Raw genomic sequence first — 24,595 nt, 5'->3', positions numbered from 1 at the left:
GAATCCGGAACTGAAACACGAATCCGGATCCGGAACTGACACAGGAATCCGGATCCGGAATTGAAAAAGGAATCCGGAACCGGAACTGAAAAAGGAATCGAAATCGAAAACGGAATCGATATCGTAGTCATCGAAAATTTTATTTTTCCGATAACGTCACGGATTCTACGAACCAAAACTAACATACAAAGTGTCTTTCGAAATAAAATATTAGATTATATGATTTTATTTTATTTGACAATGATAAACGGAATATTTAAAGCATTATATTTTTTACTTGTATTTTTAGATATCATTATTATCGAGAGTTTTAACTCAATATTATTAAATTTGAAGGCCGGAAAATTTTGACAAAATACTGAATCTCACAGCAACGTAATCAAATCTGCATGTTGAGGATTCCTCCAATTCAAACATCAAAAAAGTAATTGTCAACTGTGTGCCTTTAGGTCGTTTGATTTTATATTCACACATGACATTATTAGCATAATTTCCTTTGATTGTAGGCGGTTTAATTTCACCCATGTCTCCAGTGTACGTTCCGCCGCATCCAGGTATTCCTTGAAATAGTAAAATTGTTTAATAATTGATTGTTCATACATTTGAAAATAGGTAGAGTATAAATCGCTATCATAATGCCATTTTATATGTACGGTTTGCTTTTATTTAGAAAGAGTCCATATAACCGTCTAATTGTTACAGAACCATTCTGTATACATATAGTATGTATATGTACATGAAAATTACATATGTACTATGGTTGCCTTTCATAGCCTTAAGACCGACAGGTTTCTATTAAAGTGTGCGTGGTTTTCACTTGTATCATACTCGCATATACACAATTAAGCTACACAGTTGATATACAACTGTTCGCATAGTTCCTTGATATGCAAAACGCGTTTTATTTCAAGTATGAAAAAGTATTAGTATAGTATCCGTAACGAACGATTGAACCCAATTTATTAAAAGCTTTTTATTAACTTCACTTTATTAGTTCAGTGAGCCACTTCCACTCATCAAGACGCTTACCAACATACGGGGGCTGGCTAAAATTGAAGTAAGATAATGAATCCGACATGAAGCTAGAGGCGTTTAATCATTAATGAAACCATTAAAAACGACATCGGAATCTTGTGTCAAATCGAAGCGATGACGGCTAGCTACCCAAACATGGCTTTCTACCACCCTTTCACAATTTATAGGCTAAAAAGTTAAGCACTTATTTTTTCACTCTCATTTATATGTGATTAGCTCGTTTAGTAATATAAATAAGATATAAAAAGTATATATTTCAAATTCAAAAATACTAAATACCGCCAACGATTGTGTAAGTCAACTGGAAGCCGTAATCATTGCGCAATGGATCTGAATGAAAGTAAATTAATAGCTTATTTCCAGTACTCAAAAGTGGCGCAGGATTAGTCGAGTTGCAATATTTAGCCAAGAGTGGATCCCTTGGCAGAATGCCGTCTCGAATCTAAAAGAAAAGATGAAATGTAATACACAACTTCATAAGATGATTTTTTTGACGGTGCAAATTTTTAGCTCCTCACTTCCAAAAAGTCGAATTTGCAATCTGGATGCGATTCGATTTGCAATGTAAAAAAATGAATTTGAATCCTCATTGAAGAGCTCGTGGTGATAGCCCAATAGCAATCCCTATTCGGAGGATACTTTCCTGGAGATCCCGGCGAGCGTATGATCCCATAAGTTGACGATTCAATTGTGCCACCACACACTGGAATACTGGACACCCAATGCAGGTTAAATCCTCGATGAGCCACCGTATGATCGGTTCTGAACCATATGTACAAATAATTGGTCGTCGACACGATGTTGCCACCTCGTGGTAAAGTGTTTCCGCAGAATCGTCCGATGACATGATCAGCCGTGTTGCGGCCGTCGTGTATCTGTAACATGAAATTTATAATTCGAATATGTGTTTTGGTAAAAAGTAAAGACTATACACTCAAACGTGAATTATCTCCTATTGAGTGTGTACATTAGAGCCGGGCCACACCGTGCGATTTGCGAGCGACTTGGTTGAGCGCGACCAAACCAATGTATGCAGTTAGATGGGGCATGCCACACCCGTCAACTTATTTGTCGCTCACATTTCGATACATTTTTTCTGGTCGCGCAACTTGTCGGCCGACGAAGTTGCACGGTGTGGCCCGTGTATTAAGGATTGCAATTATCGTCAAATTCCATTAACCCATAAACGGTAAATAACTTATCCTATTACCGGTATACCGGCATTTACCAGTTGGTGAAAAAAAATAGTCGTGGATTAGATCAGAACCATGACCATCAGACCGATAACATTTATAACTATTATTGATATCGTATTTTGTTTGTTAGTTTTGAAACTTTTTACATAATAGGTAGACATAAAAATAAAATAATAACAAAAATATAATATGAAAAAAAATCGGATGTAACCAACCCATGACTTTATCTATGTATTTGAGGAATTTAAGAAGTATAAAAAAATAAATTCGATAATGAAATATACAAATACATTCACACAAACCAGCTAAACATTTTGGATACAAATTGAGCGCAAATGTAAGGAAGATTACACAAGATAGAATTACTACTTTTGGTTGCCGGTTTTTGTTTTTTTGGGCTGGGGCTTGGCTTGGGCTTGGGCTGCCTTTATATCATTACATTCATATTTAGGCGGCCCAAGCCTTTAAGTAATATATTTAAGTACATTATTTTAGGCCGGGATCATAATAAAGATTAATCTGAAACATAATTGTATATCCAAAACGTGAAATCTATATATACATATTGTATATATCTACACATTTTATATATTTATAGTTTATATTGTCATATATTTGTTATTGAAATAATGTTTGAATTGTCTTTTTATTTTATCTTATTTTCGTTTTATAATTATTTTTTTATATTTTGGTACAATAGGTTTTTTATAAACATATTATACTTTTTTACTAAATACACAAATTCTAGACTACTTAAACCACAATACGCCAATTGTATCGATTGTTTTAATGCAATACAGCTTTTTCATTCCAAATTGACCCCTTTTTAATTTTAAAATTGACCTTTATTCATTTTAAATTAAACCTTTTTCATTTCAAATTGACCCCTTTTTACAAACCTCCTTTACGTTTCACATTGAGACGTCTTTTTATATCTCTTATCTCTTATTAATGTCAATTTAAAATGAAAAAGGGCCAATTTGTAATGAAAAACCTATATTATGCAATAATATCCCTGTATATGTTTATTTGTGATATATATATATATATATATATATATATATATATATATATATATATATATATATATATATATATATATATATATATATATATATATATATATATATATATATATATATATATATATATATATATATATTTCCAGTAATTACCCGGTAATTTTCGATGGAAAGTTTTTATCGATTTACCGGTATATTGGTAAACCAGCAATGCAATCCCCAGGGTGCACCCCTTTATTTACGCCACGTTTAATTTTTTACGTAGACGAACGATTCTGGATTTCATCCCGATACTCCTTTGGCCAAATTAGAACACAACATGCATGGAAAAACAAGGACACGCAAGATGCTCACAGATGAAGCGCCTCGTGGGTCTTTTTTCGTTTGTAAGGGGGCCATTACCGAATTACCGAATACTTGTAGCATGAGGTTATTCACATTAAATCATCAAACCTGAACCCAGTCGTAGAGACAGTCGGCCGAATGCTCCAAGTTGAATTTGGTGAATGTTACATTTAGTATTTTGTTCGGTTTCGTTTGTATCACCCATGCGCATCTAATGTTGTGTTTGTACGTGGTAGAGTTCACTTCTGGGTATACGATACTGCCTTCCTCTGCGTCTATGACACCGCCGCACCCTGATGACACAACAATATTAATAGGTTAACGAGAAATCAATATTGTTCAGTGTTATTCCATGATACACATGTAGGCATAACATAATAAAAACCTTAATTCATTAATTAATTACTTTAAAAAAAGTTACTTACATATCATTTTATCGACACATCTCGGTGCAGTGTATTCAGAGATGCATTCGCACCGGAAACCTTCATCTTTCGTGACGTCACGTATGCAAGTTCCGCCATTTTTGCACGGTTGAGTTGCACACGGATTATCAATCGTATCACATAAACGACCTGAAAAACGGAATCATGTTTTCAAAAAATATATTGTGTTTTTTCTATTGATTGATTTTGTACAATATTTATGAACTAAAGCAACGATTTAATGTTTCATTTAACAGGGTTGTAGAATAGCCGGTACGCGCCGGTACGGCGTTCCGCTATACACACAGCGCGGGATGCGGGATGTGGTATGTGGGACGTTTTTTTTAGATAGTTTTAAACATACAGAAAAAATATGTTATACGCAGGTCACATACGTTGTAGCGTGTGGTATATATGTATATGGTACCGTCTATTTATTGGAGCGGTCCCGTTGAAATGCTATAGTAATGTTTATCCTTGCTTGACAGTAATATATACCAAAACGATCCTTTGGACCATTGCTTGACAGTGATCGATAACGGTGTATCCCATATTTGAAAAAAAAATAGCAGAACTTGTCGAAATAATAAGATCGTAGGAACTAAAAATTTCATTAAGGATTTCAAGTTTTTTTTGTTTAATAATTCAGTTTTGAACTTAATTAGTAAACAATTAACAAAAATAGACAAAATAGTGTCCGGTTTGTGAACAACAATTGACTAATATTTCCGGGTAGGTTTTTGAATTAAATACTCATTTAATTATTAAGCCTATGAAAGGCATATGTCGTTTCAAATGAGTATTTAATCGTATTTAATGAGCCCGACAAATGGGAACGGGAACGGGTACTGCATGCGTTATTGTGTAAATAAAAATTACATTTTGAAGATAAATTGTAATAAATCATTTTTATCGTGATATTCCTAATTTATTTTTTCAGTTATGGTTTATAAATACACTATGCAAATGTGATTTTGAAATAATTAAAAAAAAATTTTTGACCATAATTTGATTTACAAAGAAAAAAATTCAGGATAGTAATTTGTTTTCATTAAAGAAAAAAATTGAGTGAGCTAAAATCGCTCATCTGTGGACAACAATAGGGCAGTATCCAGATTGACGTGAACAAAAATTGCCACCGAAATATTCGACTGGCAGAGAATGTTTCGGAACCAAGGTAAATTACCCCTCCCAAGTAGGTAAAACTAAAAATTAGAGGAAGAAGTCTTAAAGTCTCGAAGAATTGGGAGAAGCACCTATCAAACTCTTCTCAAACAAAGAAACGAGCATAAAATTTCAGAACAAATCTGATCTGTCATATTTTCGGATAAAAATTGCGAAGATTTCCGAAACTTACCCATATATCCAACGTCACATATGCATATACGACCAGAAGGCATGTCCACACATCTTCCATGGACGCAAGGGTTGGGATTACATTGTAGAGGAACCAGCTCAGTTACACCGTCTTGGGTGATTCCAGGTGATGCTACACACCCATTGACGCCATATCCTGTTCCGGTATATCCAGCAGCACATATGCAAACCACGTACGTAGAACTGATAGCTGAGAAAACGACAATTGAGTAAGTTAATTCACTCATATATAAGATGTACATTCATATCTGGAGCTAGAACTTTTGTGCTCAGCTTCCGCTTTTATTACGATATGAACAATTGTGTCATTCAATTTCTGTAACAATGGGTTTTGAGCAAAATTTATCCCAAAAAACCTGGCAACCTGACTTATTTTTTATGAATAATGTTCAATGGATTTATTATTATATCAAATATTTCATAAACTTATCTATGCTTTGAAAACCTAGGAGCTGCCAGTAAGTGAAAGTTTATTTGTGAAACGATTTCAGGAAACCCACTATATAACAGCACTGGTAGTATATATAATATATATATATATATATATATATATATATATATATATATATATATATATATATATATATATATATATATATATATATATATATATATATATATATATATGTATATACATATGTATAGTACAGTTGAACATATCTTCCAGTTGCAAAATATTTTGACTAGGAATATATGTATTCCATCAAACCTGGTACCAACTATCGTTATATTTGGATTACATTTTCAGTTGCAATATATTCCGACTACTTGGAATATATTCCGCCTAACCCACGTAATTAAATTCCAACTGTTCAAAATATATTACAACTGAAGATACATCTCAACTATAAGTTAGTACCAGGTTAGATGGAGGGTTTTGTTTTCGTGAAAACGTCTCTCGACTAGTAAATTGACTTTGAAAGTCACATTTTTGTCTTGAACACATTCTTAGAGCTATCGTAATACGGTTCTCATTACCTTTATTCGTAATACCCAGCTATCATTAACGCATTATTGAATTCTAGAACATTCGTAAAAATATCAGAGATGTCAAAACTCGACTGTTATATTACAACTGACGCACATTTTTAAAAGTGTATTTGCATTTGTAGAGATATAATTTACTAGTTGAATTGAATTCAATAATGAATGACTTAAAACGCCAGTTGGAATATATTTCAACTGAAAATACACTTCGACTGTAACATGTGGGTACTAAAAACCGGGTACATGATTCGTAGTAACATAGTATTAGAGAAAAAAAGCCAAAGCTTGTTGCACAATAGTTCCAAGATGTTCAACTACATATGTACATATACTTACATGGATTGTCGCTACACGTAGCCAATGGATGACAGCCGCCGCTATTAACAAGGCAAACTCCTTTAAAAGTACACGTCGTCCCATCGCCTATATATCCAGGAGGACAATGATCGCACATACGAGATCCCTAAATCATCAAAAGCAATTTGTAAAAATCAAAAATCTATGTATTTTCATCTTTGGGTAGCTTCCCCTAACGATTGATAATGATATTTGCAATGTCTATTAGTACTTGAATACATTGGTGATGACGATAAGTGCAGGATAACCTATCTTCACAATAGATTTGTTTGATTGATTAACCTGCAATGCCACGATGATCGAAATTTTCAAAATAAAATAAATAATCACCAAAGTGTTGATGCACCGGACTAGCGGAGAGGTGCTGCAGCCACCATTGTTAATTGAACACTCGTCGATATCATTGCAGACGTACCCATTTCCGGAATATCCTGAAATAATTTATAATCAATAATGACAAAAACAGTTCCGGGTATTATTTTGCACTTAAGCATGAGGACGCAAATATGTAAGTGAGGATGCAACGTTTTTTAATACGATCATCGGCAAGAATCAAATTCACTCTACCATGCGTGGGAAAGTTTTCATTTATTATACTTTTTAGGTTTTTTGAGCTCTTTTTCCTATTATGCTGTACATTAACATTAAAATAATATAATACTTGATTACTAACAAAATTAAATTAAAATTGTAAAATAGAAAATCATCCGTAGATCAGTAGCTATTAAATAAGATGTATTGTGAACATAATTTAGTAATAATAAAAAGCATTTAAAAGGAGTGGATTCTTGGAACCAAATTATAGGCCAAATTTAGTTTACAGCATTTATTCTTTGACTCAGGAGACACACAAAACCACCGCTCGCTTTAGAAAGTTCATCCACTGTGTGCACTCTCCTTTTAAAGGCAGGTAGCCGAGTATTCGGACATGCATCAGTTCGACAACTCCAACATTCCCCATTAACTTTATTTCCCATAAGCTAGGAGTTTCCCACAAACTCGGATTTCTCCGCAAACTTTATTCGGAACTCCCCACATTACATTTGTTCGGAATTCCTCTTAAATATTTTCAATCACTTGTTCTAACGTCGTGTCTTTTAGGTACACATATATACATAGAAGCATGTCTGTCGGAAAATCTCTACGTGTATATATGTAAATAGATGCTTAGAATAAATAACAATTGAAAAATGAACTCAAACTGTCAACATAATATCTGATCGTACTTCCAAGTTACAATAATATTAAAAAAAAGCGTTTTGATATATCACCTGTTGGACACGAGCCACAGTAGAAAGAGCCGGGAACGTTAATGCAAGGCACATATGGTTGTGGAGAACAGTGGTGTCTCGCTGTAAGGCACTCGTTAACATCCACCGTACACTCGGGAGTATGTCCATTTGTTTCCCAACCCTAAAAAAAAGTTTAATTTATAGTATACTAAAAAGATAAACTGCTCGTGGACCACTGGTTTATCATAATTCATCGTCTGATAGCGTGTTCGCGCCAAAAAACCGTATACAAAAACCAATATGGTAATGTATTGTGACACATCGACCAATGATCTTTCTGCGCTCTTTGGGCCGGGCCGCACCGCGCGACTTGCGAGCGACTTGGTTGACGGCGACCAGACATGGTAGATAGAACATGCTACACCCGTCAACTTGTTTGTTCGCACACATTTCCATACATTTTTTCGTGTCGCATAACATGTCGCATAACTAGTTTGCGAGTACATGCCATCGAGTACAGTCAACGAATCGACAGTAAAATACCTATACCACTACTCGCTGCATCTTTCACTCCACAGAAAAATTAGTATTATAAATTTGATTTTTAAATGCTTTTTATTATTACTAAATTATGTTCACAATGCAACTCATATCTATTTTAATAGCTACAATCTACTGATAATTTTGATTTTACAATTTTATTTTACTTTTGTTAGTAATAGTATTATATAAAAAAAATGTTAATGTAAAGCATAATAGGAAAAAGAGCTCAAAAACCTATTGACAATTCTTTTCATTTCATTTTGAAAACAGTCCCAAAGTTCAATAAAATTTCTCTTTTTACATATTTCGTGCCAAAAAATGCCATTGTATGTATGTAGTAGTACTCAATTTCTGTAGCAATGATTTAGAAGTGACCTATGTACTATGTATGACATACTTAGCTTACGACATCCATGGGTTAGGAATAGGACTGATGATGAGAGTAGCCCACAGTCATTCTTTCACACTATATACACTTGGATAAATGGATACTAGTAATGCTATACCAGCTCGTTTTATGATTAAATAGAACTCTAAAAATATGTGAATTTGTAGAAATTTCTTGTACCTGATCACATAAGCAAGTGTAGTTATTGTTGGTCGATCCTTCTATACAAACACCATGTCCACAGATTTCATTGTTTGAGTTGGAGTTGGAGTCACAATATATAGAATTTTTGGTGCAGTGTATGCCGTGCCACCGGGGTGCACAAATGCATTGGTAGCCTCCGTTTTTGTTGATGCAAGTTGCACCGTTCTGACATCCTAGATCTGTTGCGGCGAAACGATCACACTCGTTCACATCCACGGAACAATCATAGCCCTGAATATACAAAAAAAGTTTTTTATATACACATTTATATAAAAAAGCTTAGTTTATAATTTTTGAGGGAAAGTTTAAAACATTTACCTGCCATGTCTCAGGACAGAGACACAAAAACTTTTTATTACTCTCAATGCACTTTCCGCCGTTTTTACACGGTGCAGACGCGCATTCATTCTTATCGAGGAAATTCTCTAGGTTTGTCAATCGCGTGGAAATATCCCTCAAGTGAACCTTAATAATATTCTGAAAAATAAAAATTTCATATCTAGAAGTTTATGATTAATACCAAGTCTATGTATATACATACATATATAATAAAAATGAATGTCTGTTTGTCTGTCTGTCTCGTATAGGCTTCATAACAGATAAATGTTATAGTAATAGAAGCGCCCTTTCGAATACATTTCTTGTTTCAATAACACCGTTTCCATAACTACGCAATATTGTACGCGTATGTGTATGCTATTGCCGAATGCTAGCTGTCGCCATAACGCTTTCATGAAAACTTTCATATACGATGTTAATTGAATAATATGTTACTTAAATGATTAATTTACTTATAAAAATGTATCCCATGTTGTTTATTATGTGTTTTTGAATGTGCAATTTTTTGTGCAATTTTTAACGATGCAATTGCCCATTGCCCTTGCCCAGAGAAGTTTTTAACGGACTTACGTCGACCACCAAGCATCAAATACGACTGATGCTAAAATTATTTAGGAATGTCTGTGGACAATCGTCACTTGACAACGATATAACGCCTAAAGCAACTTCTATTATTATAACATTTCCTTGCTCCTTAGCCACTTAACCGATTACGACGGAACTTTACAGGATTTGTTGTATGCATGGCCGGGAAGCTTACTGTAAAAAAATGGCCCAAAAACGGGAAGGCAAACGGGAAAAACGGGAATAAGTGGCCTTGCAACACAATAATTTCAAATGTTTTCACTTCGCGACCTGCGTTGTTAGGGTAAAATAAAGAAACAATTGAATAATTTCAAATGTGTTCGCTGCCTGCATTTTTCCGAAAAATGGGAACGGGAACGAGAACGAGAACGAGAACGGGAACGGGATTGCATGCGTTATTGTGGCATTGCAACGCATGCCGGGTTCAGCTAGTATTATATAAAATTTTGTGGTTTCGTCAATCGGATGTGGCAGTTTACTACTTCGATTTCGATTTTTTTTGACCCTTAAAATATGTGTGCTCTTCACGAGAAAATTCAAGTATAATCTTTGTATCAGTGTGATAAAAATAAAATAAAAATCAATAAATTTAATAAACCGGAAGTGGGTTTTTTCCTCTTTAAATTTTATTTATGAAAAGTTAAACTTTTATGACCACACTAATGGATATATCGAGCTGAAAATTTATATTTATACTCTTTGTTTAATAATTGTTGATACGGTTTTGGATAAAATTCGTAAACCGGAAGTGGTCTTTTTTTTTAAACAATATTATTTTATTTATTAATTATTTTATTTTGACCTTTTAACTCATTTTAATCTTCTTGATATTTTATGCTAACAATATTTATAGAAAAATTAAGTAATTAAAAAAATTATGAACAAAATCTGACAACCCAAGTATAGTTTTTGTCCCTTGTGAGTTTCCCTATATTAGCGCTCAAACTTGCATCGACAATGTTATCATACTTATACATATGTATAAATGTGTATGTGTGCGTCATTGTTAAATTTTATTTTTTATATTTCTTATATTCCTCAAATACATAAATAAATTCATGGGTTGGTCACATCCGAATTTCTCTTCAGAGAGTCTGTCAAGTCTGTGGGTCAGTAATTTTAATGTGGTAAATAAGTTGAATATATAAATGGTCCATCTTATTCTCCAGATTTTCGAGGATAAAAATAATATTTTCAAATCAATTTTTTAAAAGAAGTAGTTTATCCACAAATTAAAAATTCATCATAGGTCTAATATATAATAAATCAATTAATTAACAGCTTTTTTTACTTTATCTTTGTACGTAGTAATAATAAATGAGCAGTAAATGGTTTTAAATTAAGTTTAAAAATGCACAATAATGGATGATGCAAGAGCGAGACGAAGAATGGAAAGCAATGAGCGATGAGCCTAGAACATTTCATATTGTAATTTAAAATCATTTACCGCTCCAATTAGTACTTTCAGATAAAAAAAATATATCGAGATCGAAAACCAACCAAAAAAAAACGTATTTTTGATTTTTGAATTCGCTAGATAATTAATAATGAAATAACAATAACAATTTATAGAAAAATCATCTTACTATTGATTTCAGTACTTACTTTTGGTACAGTTATACAAAATTTTGAATTTAAGTCTGCAAAAGCCAAAAATTGCACATATTTTTAAACGCGCACAAGAATAAGCCAACAAAAAATATTTTCATATTCAAATTAAGTGTATCAAATTTAGAAGAGATTGATAAGTCTCTGATTCCGGTAAGTTAAAAACGCGATTTTTTGTTGCTCAGTGTTATTATTCTAGGTCATTTTAAGAGGGAAACTTTTTGTCAAAATTATTTTACTAGTCCATATTACGTCAAGAATCATTTAAAAATATTAGTGAAAATTCAATTATTAACAAAATCGATATCGCGATTTCGAAAACTTTCGATTATGAACAACAGGTTTCTGGAAACCCTAGGGTGACACCATATTACATGTATCTAATTGAAAATTCTATAATTTATTAAATTACTCATCCTCTAATATGAATAAAAAAACGTAGATATAAAGTAATAATACCAGAAAATCATAAGGTTTTATAGATTTTATATTCTCCAGTGTTTGCAGTCTCCGTAGAATTCCTCGCCTACCAGTCATCAAATTCTGATATTTTCCATCCATTTCATCTATGATTATCGTCTCCAAATGTTCAACCGTTTTAGATGCCATTTGAACCTGTATACGAGTGTTTTTAAAATACAGAAGAAAAGAAAAAAGCTAAATCGCTTAGCAAAGTCCATAAAACAAAATACATAATAAAAAAAACATGTAATATACATATATAGTAATTGATGAAATTAATACATGGTCGCAGGTTTTCGCACACATATTATAATAATATAATCAAGTACATATACCGTGTCCAAAAGATGGCTCAAATTTATGTCTCCCAAGAAGATGAAAGACATTTCGCCGTTAGTGTCAAGAGTCAAGTTTCTGTTTTTCGCCGGTCTGATTATCAGATTTTCATTCTCGGACAGTATATGAGGATAATTAGCCGGGTCCATGCTCCAGGATATCGGCAAAGTCAGCAAACACAGCAGCAACGATTCCAATGTCATGGTTGCTCGGTCGTATTTGGACTGAGCTAAATTCGCACTTACAATTTATAAATTTGTAAAAAAGGTAGGCGTCATCCGGGACGCCCATTTTTAAATATTCAATTTCAGCAGATTGTATAACATTTAAATTTTCGTAAACAGGTATTATGTAAATACTGATAAAATATCTGATACTGTCGCTAGTGGTGCTTCCAATCCCAGAAGGTTACTTTAGCACCGGGATTGCGGTGCTGAGAATTTCCGATCCCGGGATCCCGGTGCTAGCACCGGGATTAAATTTATAAGAATAAAAAGTTCAATTGCAAGTTTTCATATTTCAAAAACGTTCAATTGCAAACTCTCCGGATGTTTCACGCAAAAAATACTCCCATATTGGCGTTCTTATTTTGAGAGTTTGGCTACATTCTTTAAATTTTCGGTTGGAATCCATAGATTTCTAACATTAAATAAAACACAATAAATAAATTAAAAAACATCACATTGATTCCGTCGTGATAGATTGTGCCGTCTAGTAATTATTCATCGAAACAATCCACCTAAAATCAAAATTGCAATTACATATGTATGTACATACATTTACATTATATAAAAAAAATTTGACTAGCCCACGACTTTATCTATATTTATTTGAGGATAAAAAACGAAATTCGATAGTCAAACATATGTACATATGTACCGTTGCGGCCTCGGAAATCTGAACACTTGTGATTTTACGATTTTTGGGCAATAAAAATATTGTCCCTTTAGATGTGTGGTTTTTAACGATCGGGTCTTTTACATATGATTGTTTTCTACGATTTGAGTTCAGTTTAGTGTGAGTTTTCGAGGTTTACGGATCGAAATCGTTGAAAATAAAAAAATACCATGCAAAAATACACTCAACTATCATTGGAGGAGAATATAAAAATCGCGGCTTTGGCAGACTCTGGACATTCATTGCGATCAATTTCTCAACAAATGGTACGTTCTGTATCTACTGTGTCAAGAATAATGAAAAAGAAAAAGGATTCTGGAACTTTTGCTCGTAAGAAGGGGACAGGACCGAAAAGACGCACATCCGAAAGACTAGATCGCCTGATAACTCAATTATCTTTACGGAAACGGTTCAAAACTGCTGTAGAGATAAAAAAAGAGATCTCGGATCAATTTCCAATTGAAATTAGTGATGTAACCTTAAGAAAACGACTCAGAGAAGCTGGACTGTACGCTCGGAAACCTGCGAAAAAACCAATACTTACGAAGAAAATGATGAAAAACCGGTCGAGATATCACGAAAATTGAACGACATCGGATTGGCAACAAGTGATATTTTCTGACGAGTCGAAATTCAACCTCTTCAGCTCCGATGATTTTCCGTATGTTCAAAGAAAAAAGATTCGTGAAGCATCCCCCAAGCCAATGTTTTTATGATGGCTTTAATGCCCAGTGGTATAAAAACAAAAGCAGCCGCAACAAAATATTAATTAAGTTATGAAAATAACTTAATTTTAATAATAAATAATAATAAATTTAATAATAAATTTTAATAATAAATAATAAAAGGAGTATATGAAAATAACCGCAGTATGTGGCCTGCTCACGCATCGGAAAACCATCTACTTTATTCGTGTAAAAACAGGAACGGAAACGGGAAAAGCGGGAATGAATGGCATTGCAACGAAATAATTTCCAATGTGTTCGCTGCCTGCATTTTTCCGACAACTGGGAACGGGAAGGAGAACGGCAACGGGAACGAGAACGGGAATGGGAACGGGAACGGGAATTGCATGCGTTATTGTGGCATTGCAACGCATGCTGGGTTCAGCTAGTATTCAAATAAAAGTAAACGTCATATTGCGTGACTTGATGCATAGTAAGGAAATAATTACTTTATATACTTGAAAAGTTTTTCCATTTCCGAACTACTTTTCAGATATTATTCTCTTCTATGGATTTGTCTCTCGACGCTCCGTGCAAACAGACTTACCGAAGACGTACTCTCTGTGCGAGCGCTCATAATACAGCGATACGTGATACCGTAAAAAAAACCCACACCTTTTTAACATACACAACAAACAACACCTCTCACAAAACGAACACCAAAAGAACACATGTCGGTACCATGCGAAGATCCAACTTGAAAAAACGACTGAAGAAGACACTGATAGCTACAACTGAAGCTCCTCAACCAGGCTGCTCTCAGACCGCTGAGATGGAGACCTAGTGGCAGTTTCCAAAACACACAGCAAAGAACGTGAAAGATATTGCTCCTGAATTTAAAATTCAGGAGAAAAACAAATTTGACGGACTGTTGAAAGTTTCCGATGTCCCCAGAAGCGGTGGAAGAATCCCGCCCATCATCATGACAGCTACTGGCACTCACGGCAGCATGAGAAGTTTGTAAAAGACTTCACAATGACTTACATTGGTCAAAATAATATCAAGATACAATGTTAAAGTCTTGAAGACTTTAAAAAACTTCGGGATAGATTGACACCGGACCGACAATTCCATACCTTTTCCAGGAAGGAGGGAAAGGAAATACAAAGTGTTGTACGTGGCTTGCCGAAATTGCCAGAAGCTGATATTAAAGATGACATCATCAGACAGGGATTCCCAGTGACCAAAGTAATACAGATAAAGACCATCGGTATCGGCAAAGAAGATTAAAGATATCCGGCACATCTGTTACACAAAGGTCAGTGTCGTTAAGTATACTAGTAAATCTCAAAATATTACTCAATGTTTCAGATGCCAAGAATATGGACACGCTGCGAAAAACTGCAATCGGCAGGCCAAGTGCGTCAAATGTGCCGGCGCTCACCTCACCGCACAATGCAATCAAGGAATAGTTACCCCTGCTGTCTACTCAGGCTGTTCAGGATCTCACCCCGCTAACTTCAAAGACTGTCCAAAAAGACAGAGCTATCTGAAAATGCTGGAATCGAACATCAATTGTCAAAGCCAACCCTTGGAAACTCCTAGTGGTGCAGTCACAAAATATCCCAACTTCTTCACCAAATATCCCAAATATCCCTAAAAAACCCCACCAACCAACCAATCCCAACATTCAACCAACAACAGACCTAACTTCCATGGCGTCTATGACGAAGATGTTGAAGATCCTCCAGGAGATTCGTGCCAAGGCCAGCGGTTGCACCGACAAACTAGAGCTGGCACTCATGCTTGTCGAATATTTCGATGTCTTTGATTAACGGGAGGCGCCTGAACATTCTAGCTTGGAATGCTCGTGGACTTAAGAATAAGATTGACGAACTAGAGTCGGCGATCGGTGAGTACTGTGTTGACATAGTTTTAATCTCCGAGACCTTAAAACCTCATATCCGTATTAACCTACCTAACTTTAACTGCTATCGTGAAGACCGCGAACAGCATGGAGGGGGAGTTGCCATTTTTATAAAATCCTCAATTAAACATTGTCGCGTAATAACTCCGCCACTAAAAAATTTAGGACTAACCGCCATCGAACTAACAATTAACAACACCCGTCACATAGTAGCATCCGCTTACAATCCTCCCCAAAAACGATTATTGCCATCCGATCTTAACAAAATATTTAACCTTGGTAGTTCGGTAGTGGTAGCTGGTGACTTTAATGCCAAACATCCGTTATGGAGTTGCGTAAACACTGACCAACAAGGCACAACTATTTTTAAATACATTCAACTAACAGATACAATCTTACTTCATCCGGATACATACACACACTATCCTACAAATAACTCACAACCATCCACACTAGATCTTGTCCTCGTCAAGAATTGCCCAAAAATATCGACACCAAATGCCCTTCAAACCCTGTCGTCTGATCATCTCCCGATAATCTTCTCAATCGACGGGAAACCCGAGGAAATCATCAAGCATGGTTGGGATTACGGGAGAGCTAACTGGGGAGAGTTCAAGTCGTACATAAACGACCAAACTATTCTAACTTCTACCACACTCACAAACAAAACAGAAATCGACAGCTCCATAATACACCTGACGGAATCAATAGCCCGATCCAAACACCTTCACATACCTAAGACACAATACATTGAACACAAACTAGAGATAACTGACTTTGTTGCAAATCTAATTAAAAGTAAAAATAAACTCCGTAAAATTTGGCAAACATCAAAAAATCCAGCATTGAAAACATTAATAAATAAGCTCACATATCTTGGTCTAAAAAATTAGAAAAATTAAGCTCAGTTGATGGCTCTCTATGGAAATTAGCTAAAGCGATTCGCAGGACAAAAAACTCGATTCCTCCATTAGATGATGCAGGAATCTCAGTGACGCGTGATTGCGACAAAACAGAACTATTATCAAAATCTTTCCAAAAACATCACACACTCACACAACATTATAATCACATACCAACGCATAATAAAGTCAACCGGCCCATTAAAATCATCACAAAAACTTCCCACTAACAGTACTAAAAATATAAAATTGGTGCATCCGTGTGAAATCCAAAATATAATACGTAATTTAAAAAATAAAAAGGCACCTGGGCGAGATTCAATAGATAACATCAACATCATAATCAAACAACTTCCGTTTAAAGCTTTAGTCTCACTCTCTAAAATATTCAACGCATGTTTACTCACCGGGTATTTCCCAGAATACTGGAAAACAGCCAACGTAATTCCCATACTTAAGCCCGATAAAAGCTCAAAAAACCCGGCCAATTATCGACCCATTAGCTTACTTTGCACGCTTTCAAAAATTCTGGAAAAATTAATCTATATCCGTTTACTTAAAGTCGTAAATAAGAAATTAATAAATGAACGATTTGGATTTCGCACTGGACATTCCACGACCCAACAACTAACAAGACTAACTGAACACGTGACGAAGAACTTTAATATGAAGAGAAGTACCGGAATGGTATGTCTCGACATAGAAAAGGCCTTCGACACGGTTTGGCACGATGGACTCATTCATAAGCTCCTTATTAACAAAATACCAAACTACCTAATTCTCATCATCAAATCGTACTTAACTCGTAGAAAGCTAGTGGTTAGCGTAAATAATGAATTATCGTCTCCAAAAATAATCGAAGCTGGCGTTCCGCAGGGGAGCTTGCTTGGCCCACTCTTGTTCTCCATATATATAAATGACATACCTATTCTAAAAAACTGTCACATAGCCCTATATGCAGATGATACAGCTTGCTTCACAAGTAGCAAAAAACCAGACACTATTCTCAAAAATCTTGAATTTGCAATTAAAACAATGACTGAACACTTCACTAAGTGGAAAATTCAAATTAATCAAACCAAAACAGACGCCATATTCTTTAGTGTTAGAAAGCATAAGCCAAGTTCAGATCTGAAAATCCCCTCTGGAGAAAGTCTGAAATGGCAGTCAGTAATAAAATATTTAGGAGTAACGTTTGATAAAAGAATGAGATGGGCACCTCACATTGAGGCAGCGAAATGCAAGGCGATGCGGGGTATATCCTCAATATATCCAATATTTAATCGCCACAGTTCTTTATCAACGCTAAATAAAATAAAATTATATCGCGCGCTCATATTACCATTATTAACCTATGCTTCACCTGTATGGAATAACGCCTCGAATACTAACCTTTCCAAGCTCCAAATAATACAAAATAAATCCCTAAAAATAATTTATAATACACCCATATACAGTGGCGGACTGGGACTGAAATTAGTGCATGCCAGGAGTCAAAGGGGGCCCACCCAGGTTTAAAAAATTTCCCCCCCCCCCATATAACAAAATTTTCTTCTTTCCATCACGCTAAAAATCAAGGGTAAAAAAATTTTTTTTCAAAAATGGGAATAAACAAATTTAAGTACAAGAAAAATGGCAAAAGCAAAATAGATCCATAAATTACATTGTATATTTCTCATTAACCCTTGTCCTAGGTAAATAGAATGCATCATAAAAGAATGCGGCATAAAAGCGGCTTTTACTTTCGGTAGAAAACAATCGGGGACCTCATTTCAGCTTTTTCTTGGGGGGCGCAGGCAAAGATTGGTCAAATTGAATTTTTTTTCAAAAAATCTTTTTTGTATCGGAATAAAAATGGAAAATATTCTTTGCACACACCTTATTGAGTTATAAAATATGAAAAAAATAAGCTTATTTTTGATAAAATAATTATAAAAAAATATTATGTAAAGAGTGAAAAAAGCGCCGCAGGCGAAATTTTTTTTCTAAATATCTTCACATGGTCAACAAAAATTGACCATCAAACTGAGTCACTAAAAAACTATCAATTAACTTAATTTCTACCGACTGTCTTTTCACTTTATCTATGTACATACATACATACATATGTACGTAATACAATAGATAAAGTTTTGTTATCATGCGAAAATCGGGATTTTGGGGAGGGGGCCCCTATCCTATATTTCTATATACATGGATGTGTCTAGATTACGAATAGATTTTATATTCGGAAACTGTTTAAAATTGTGTATTTAAATCTTACTATATCGTCGAAGTATAATCAAATGTTATTTTGAAAGTATGAAGTAAATTTAAATCGCTGGTTGATGATGAATCGTCCTATCAAAATTATTTTAAGCAATTCAGTTTATATTATTCACGGAAATTTGTTTATTCCCATTTTTATTTCAGTAGGTAGTTGTTACATAGGTATTGGTATATACATAATATTGAGGTTAGAAATGGGCCCAGCAAAAGGGCCCACGCAAATGTTGAAACTTACATTTCGAGTCTAATAAAAAAAGTAAACCGATCCTTGAGCTGTTAAAGCAGGTATTAGTTGTTTGTGTATATCGTAAGAAATTTGTTTTGTTGAAATACCCAAACTTTAGGTCCCAAAGTGCAATATCCTATAAATTTTTACACACGTGAAATAGTTAAAAAGTTATTTAATTTTACTGAGGGCCCATATTTTCTAACAGATAGTGGGGCCCACATGCCATCGGGCATGTTCGCTTGTATGGCCTGTCCGCCACTGCCCATATATACTAACCTGAAAAAACTGCATGCCATATATAATATTCCGTTTGTTACAGACATTACTAACAAACTAACCAGTAGATTCTATGACAGAATCACTAATAACCATACTAACACACTTGTGAAGAGTCTCGGTGATTACAACAAAATGTCTATACCCTTCGGGTATAAACACAGATTACCTAAACACAATTTGCTTTAGGTCATCGACTTTAGAGAGTCTTTAATTAATATTATGTATTAGATGTATTATGAACATTTATAAGGATTGTAAATAGGTTTTTGAGCTCTTTTTCCTATTATGCTTTAGATTGTAGGCGGGGTAGGTAGTGTTGACCGTATCCCAGCCTAACGAAACACTGTTGTGCTTGTTTTAAGTTGTTTTATTGTTTGCCTAAATATTGTACAAGTGTATTAGAATATTTGGGGAAGTTTTCTTGAAGCGGCTATTGGCTGTTGACTTGGTGTCGTGCGGGCCGCTGGATCTGCAATGTGTCGTTGCTCTGGATCCGGCTATGTTCAGATGTCTCTGGATATGGCAGTGTATTGCTGGCTCGGCATTCGGCTATGTTCAGAAGGTCTCTGGATGCGACAGTGTGTTGCTGGCTCGTTGTTCGACTATGTTCAGAAGGTCTCTGGATGCGGCAGTGTGTTGCTGGCTCGTTCGGCTGGTCCGCTGCTGTGTGTCGGCGCTTGTTGCTGTGGGTCGACTGGTCTGCTGCTGTGTGTCGACGCTTGCTGCTGTGGGTCGACTGGTGTTGTTTGGAGTGGACCTCCTTTTATACTGTTTTTGGGCATCACGTGACTCGTTGCAGCTGGTGTTTATGCGTATGCGAGGAATGTGTTTTTGTCGATGGGGTAGAATTTGCTAGAACGATTGGCACCGTTCCGCTCGATGTAGTTTAATGGCTGCAGGTGTTCTTCGACCGGTGTAGTTCCGCTCGACTGGTAGGGGTGTTCCGCTCGATTTTGGTTTAATGGCTGCAGGTGTGCTTCGACCGGTTTTGTTCCACTCGACTTGTAGGGGTAGAACTTACTAGAACGTTTGGCGATCGATTCCAAGAAGTGCACGTGTTGTTTACGTGTGCGAGTTCTGCGAGGAATGTGGTTTGTTGTTGTGGAATATGCTCGAATGTTTCGATGACGATGACGATGACGAGATTCCTACAAGATTAACATTAGAATAATATAATACTGTGATTACTAACCAAATTAAATTAAAATTGTAAAATAGAAAATGATCAGTAGATCAGTAGCTATTAAAATAGATATAAGATGTATTGTGAACATAATTTCGTAATAATAAAAAGCATTTAAAAATCAAATAAAAAAAAAATACAGATGCATTATATTTTGTTGTTTGAATGGTGCATTCGTCGCTTAGCTTCTCGGAAGGTCGTTATCTGATGTATTGGATAACATCTTTCATTGTCCTTAGAATTGTTTCGTCAGAGAAACAAACCTAAAATGAATGAAAAATTAATACATAGGAGGTTATCCAGTATTTTTTAGTTTAATATTAATATTTAAACAATTCCTTTTTCCAATCATCAACAGTCCATTGCTGATGTTCCTGAGCTTTTTTTCATCGTTGGTGTCAATTTTGGCTTTTTTATTGGAGTTCGACTCTTGACGTTAACTTCACGAAATCTACGTTGCATCGTCCTTGTTGAAATATCGATACCCTCTTGGTTCAGAATAGCTTGAATGCCTTTATTAGGCACCTTACGGTTCTCCAAAGCTATGGTGATGATTTTTCGATCCGTTCGCGGTGTGGTTTTTCATTTTCTCCCACATTTGTCGTATAATGTAGCAGTTGGAGAAACTCCCGATTGCGCCAATAGTGCAATATGGGCTACCGTAGGGTGAGAAACATGAAAGTTTTTTGCAATTTGTCTGTAACTACATGTCACTAATAAGCGTTGCAATGGCCACTTTCACATCTTCTGAAATGGTTTTTTTGGAGCCATTTCAAAAAAAAGTTTTTGATTAAAAAATCAAAAAATATATTAAAGCGAACGTAAAAACACAATAAATTATACACAATAATATTAATTTACAACTTATATTTAAAATAATTGGATGTTCGGTCTTTCGTGTCATGCGGGGAAGACGTGCTTCTGCGTTCTCTCCGCTATTACTCGCTTAAACCCGGCTATTGCACGAAATTTAATCTAAAAACTTAACCATCTACTCACTTATTTTACTAATTGCATCCTAGTATAATTTAAGTGTAAAAATAAACAGCAAATCGGTCGTAAAAAGCGGTTTTATATCAGTTATTTCGAAAAATTTTGTGCTAATTTTTGTGTCGAATCTGAGCAAAAGCATATACGAACGAGATACATCTCCTTACCTGAATACAAAAAAGGGTCCTTCGTCAGTCAAGGTTCGGTCCCACAGAAGCAATAAATCTTCCACATAATTGCTTCCAGCCAAAAAATTTTTAACGAACTTTACTTAATAGAATAATAGCAAACAGAAACGGTGTTTCCCAACTGTCTATCAGTTCTTTTTCATATTTAAATTATATTAAAGTAATTCGTGTAATTTTATATTCTTTACTAAAGTTATTATTAAAATATTAAATTGCAAACCGCACTCACATATATAAATCCGTTGTCTCCAAAGAGGCGTCTCACGATAAAGATATGTAAAAAAGTAGTATAACAATTGCTAATCTATTATTATCATAACTAACTACTTTCACTTACAAAGTAACCCTGTTAAATGGCATGTAATAACCCATAAGTGATCCAAGTGATACCTAGGATGACTATCTGTCAAAGCTGAGCACAGAGAAGAGTCTATGGCGGTAAGAACTCACTCCTTGAATGGAAATCTCTCTCAAGTACCGCCTTTTTCTCAACACATCTTGGATAAATGCGAGAAAAATAATATCCAAACCTCCAACAAGGTAAGAGTGACGATGGATGATAGCTTAGCTAATAGAAACCTGTATTTAGCCACGTACAATGTAAGAACGTTATCGAGTGAAGGAAGTGTGCTTGCATTAGAGAATGAATTAGAAAATATCAAATGGGATATAGTAGGACTTAGTGAAGTAAGACGAAAACAGCAAAACCAAATAATCCTAAAAAGTGGTAACTGTCTCTACTGGAGAGGGCTACCAAATGGTAGAATAGGTGGAGTAGGGTTTCTTATCAATAAGAGAATAGAAAGAAATATTATAGAAATAAGCGACATATCGGAACGTATATGCTATATAGTATTAAGAATCTCGAGCAGGTACACTTGTCAAATCTTCCAAGTGTACGCCCCCACATCTAGCCACCCAGACGAGGAAATAGAAGACTTCTACGAAAAAATACAGGGCGCATACGATAATAGCCGTCACCACTTTAAAATAATCATGGGCGACTTTAACGCAAAAATAGGACAAAAGGCAAATACAGAAAGAGCAGTAGGCAATTTTGGTACCGGCCAAAGAAACGACAGAGGCGATCGCCTCATAGAATTCGCAGAACACAACAGGCTCTTTATCACTAATTCATTTTTCAGGAAAAACACCAACAATAAGTGGACTTGGGAGAGTCCTAAAGGAGACAGAAACGAGATCGATTTCATCCTAACAAATGCCCTGCACTCCGTTAAAGACGTTAGTGTTTTAAGTAAACTAGATATAGGTAGCGATCACAGATTAGTCCGTGCCAAGATGGCCATTAATATAAATTGCGAACGTAGGAAATTAATAAAAGGATGCAGTAACTCTCCAGATTTCGCTCAACTAAGGTCTAGGAAAAAGGAATTCGAACTCGAACTTGGAAATCGATACGGGAAATTAAACCCAGAAGCAGACATCGAGGAATTGAACACTGTAATTAGTTCGGTTCTAACCTCAACAGGTAAGAAATTAGGTGGATTCAGGAAACAGATTAAATTAAGCAAAATTTCAGCGGAAACAAAAAACCTAATTAAGCATAAAAGGAATTTAGATAGGGATAATAATAAGCAAGAATACAATCTAGTAAATAAGGAAATTAAAAAGAGAATAGTCAGGGATGTCTGGGATTTTAACAGCAAGCTAATAGAAAATACCATTAAGAATAACCGTAGCCTGAAAAAGTGCAAACAGGATCTTTTCTTAGGCAAAAACCAAATGATCGCAATCAGATCAGAGAGCGGAGTAATAATTAGGAATAGAGAAGAAATCATAGACAGAGTTTACACGTTCTATGCAAAACTATACGAGAACGACAACGGCCAATTCCCCGCTCTGGAATCGACACACGGCCAAAGGGTTCCTGCAGTATTGCCTAGCGAAGTAGAGGCCGCGCTAAAAACTGCAAAGAACGGTAAAACCCCAGGGGAAGATAATATTCCCATTGACTTACTAAAATGTGGCGGCCCCCCCCCCCTAATTAATATCTTAGCTAGGCTTTTCAGCAAATGCAACTATCATTTTAATACACAAAAAAGGCGACAAAAGCGATATCAAGAACTACCGACCCATTAGTCTACTTTCAGCGGTCTACAAGCACTTCACGAAGGTTATTACAGAAAGGCTGAAGAATATCCTCGACGAGAACCAACCTATAGAGCAGGCAGGGTTTAGGGCAAATTTCAGCACAATGGACCACCTCCAAGTAGTTGGCGAACTAATCGAGCGCGCCAACGAATATCAACGGCCATTGTGCCTAGGTTTCGTCGATTATGAGAAAGCCTTCGATACAGTTAGTCATAATGCAGTACTTAACGCTCTAAAAACACAGGGAGTGCCGGAACCCTATGTGGGACTGTTAGCTGCAATATATAAGAATGCCACAGCTTCGGTTAAAATTTTTTCAAGTACAGATAGATTTAGCATAGGAAAAGGAGTAAGACAAGGAGATACAATCTCGCCCAAGTTATTCAATGCGGTGCTTGAGGGAGTTTTCAGGAAATTGGATTGGGATACAGCCGGAGTAAGCATCAATGGTCGCTTTTTGAGTCACCTTCGGTTCGCAGACGATATAGTTTTAGTAGCTCGTGATTCAGCTGAC

The 24,595-nt window shown here is 35.4% G+C and overlaps 1 protein-coding gene across 1 annotated transcript in view; it reads right to left on the bottom strand.

Moving 5' to 3' along the window:
* LOC143922516 (cubilin-like) overlaps window positions 1-12,701 on the bottom strand; it is a 57,516-nt gene extending 44,815 nt beyond the window's left edge. Inside the window, exons 1-13 of the mRNA XM_077445778.1 lie at window positions 12,441-12,701; window positions 12,103-12,258; window positions 9,430-9,588; window positions 9,088-9,342; window positions 8,016-8,157; window positions 7,075-7,175; window positions 6,724-6,850; window positions 5,381-5,590; window positions 4,024-4,173; window positions 3,707-3,891; window positions 1,554-1,910; window positions 1,315-1,477; window positions 370-560 (exon numbers count right to left, since the gene is read on the bottom strand). Coding sequence (XP_077301904.1) covers window positions 370-560; window positions 1,315-1,477; window positions 1,554-1,910; window positions 3,707-3,891; window positions 4,024-4,173; window positions 5,381-5,590; window positions 6,724-6,850; window positions 7,075-7,175; window positions 8,016-8,157; window positions 9,088-9,342; window positions 9,430-9,588; window positions 12,103-12,258; window positions 12,441-12,644 — 2,400 coding nt within the window. The 5' untranslated portion in view covers window positions 12,645-12,701. The remainder of the gene's footprint in view (window positions 1-369; window positions 561-1,314; window positions 1,478-1,553; window positions 1,911-3,706; window positions 3,892-4,023; window positions 4,174-5,380; window positions 5,591-6,723; window positions 6,851-7,074; window positions 7,176-8,015; window positions 8,158-9,087; window positions 9,343-9,429; window positions 9,589-12,102; window positions 12,259-12,440) is intronic.
* Window positions 12,702-24,595: the final 11,894 nt, after the last annotated feature.

The sequence above is a fragment of the Arctopsyche grandis genome, chromosome 2 (genome assembly GCF_051622035.1).
Source record: "Arctopsyche grandis isolate Sample6627 chromosome 2, ASM5162203v2, whole genome shotgun sequence".
Taxonomy (NCBI): Eukaryota; Metazoa; Arthropoda; class Insecta; order Trichoptera; family Hydropsychidae; genus Arctopsyche; species Arctopsyche grandis.
This window is presented reverse-complemented; position numbering and strand designations above follow the sequence as displayed.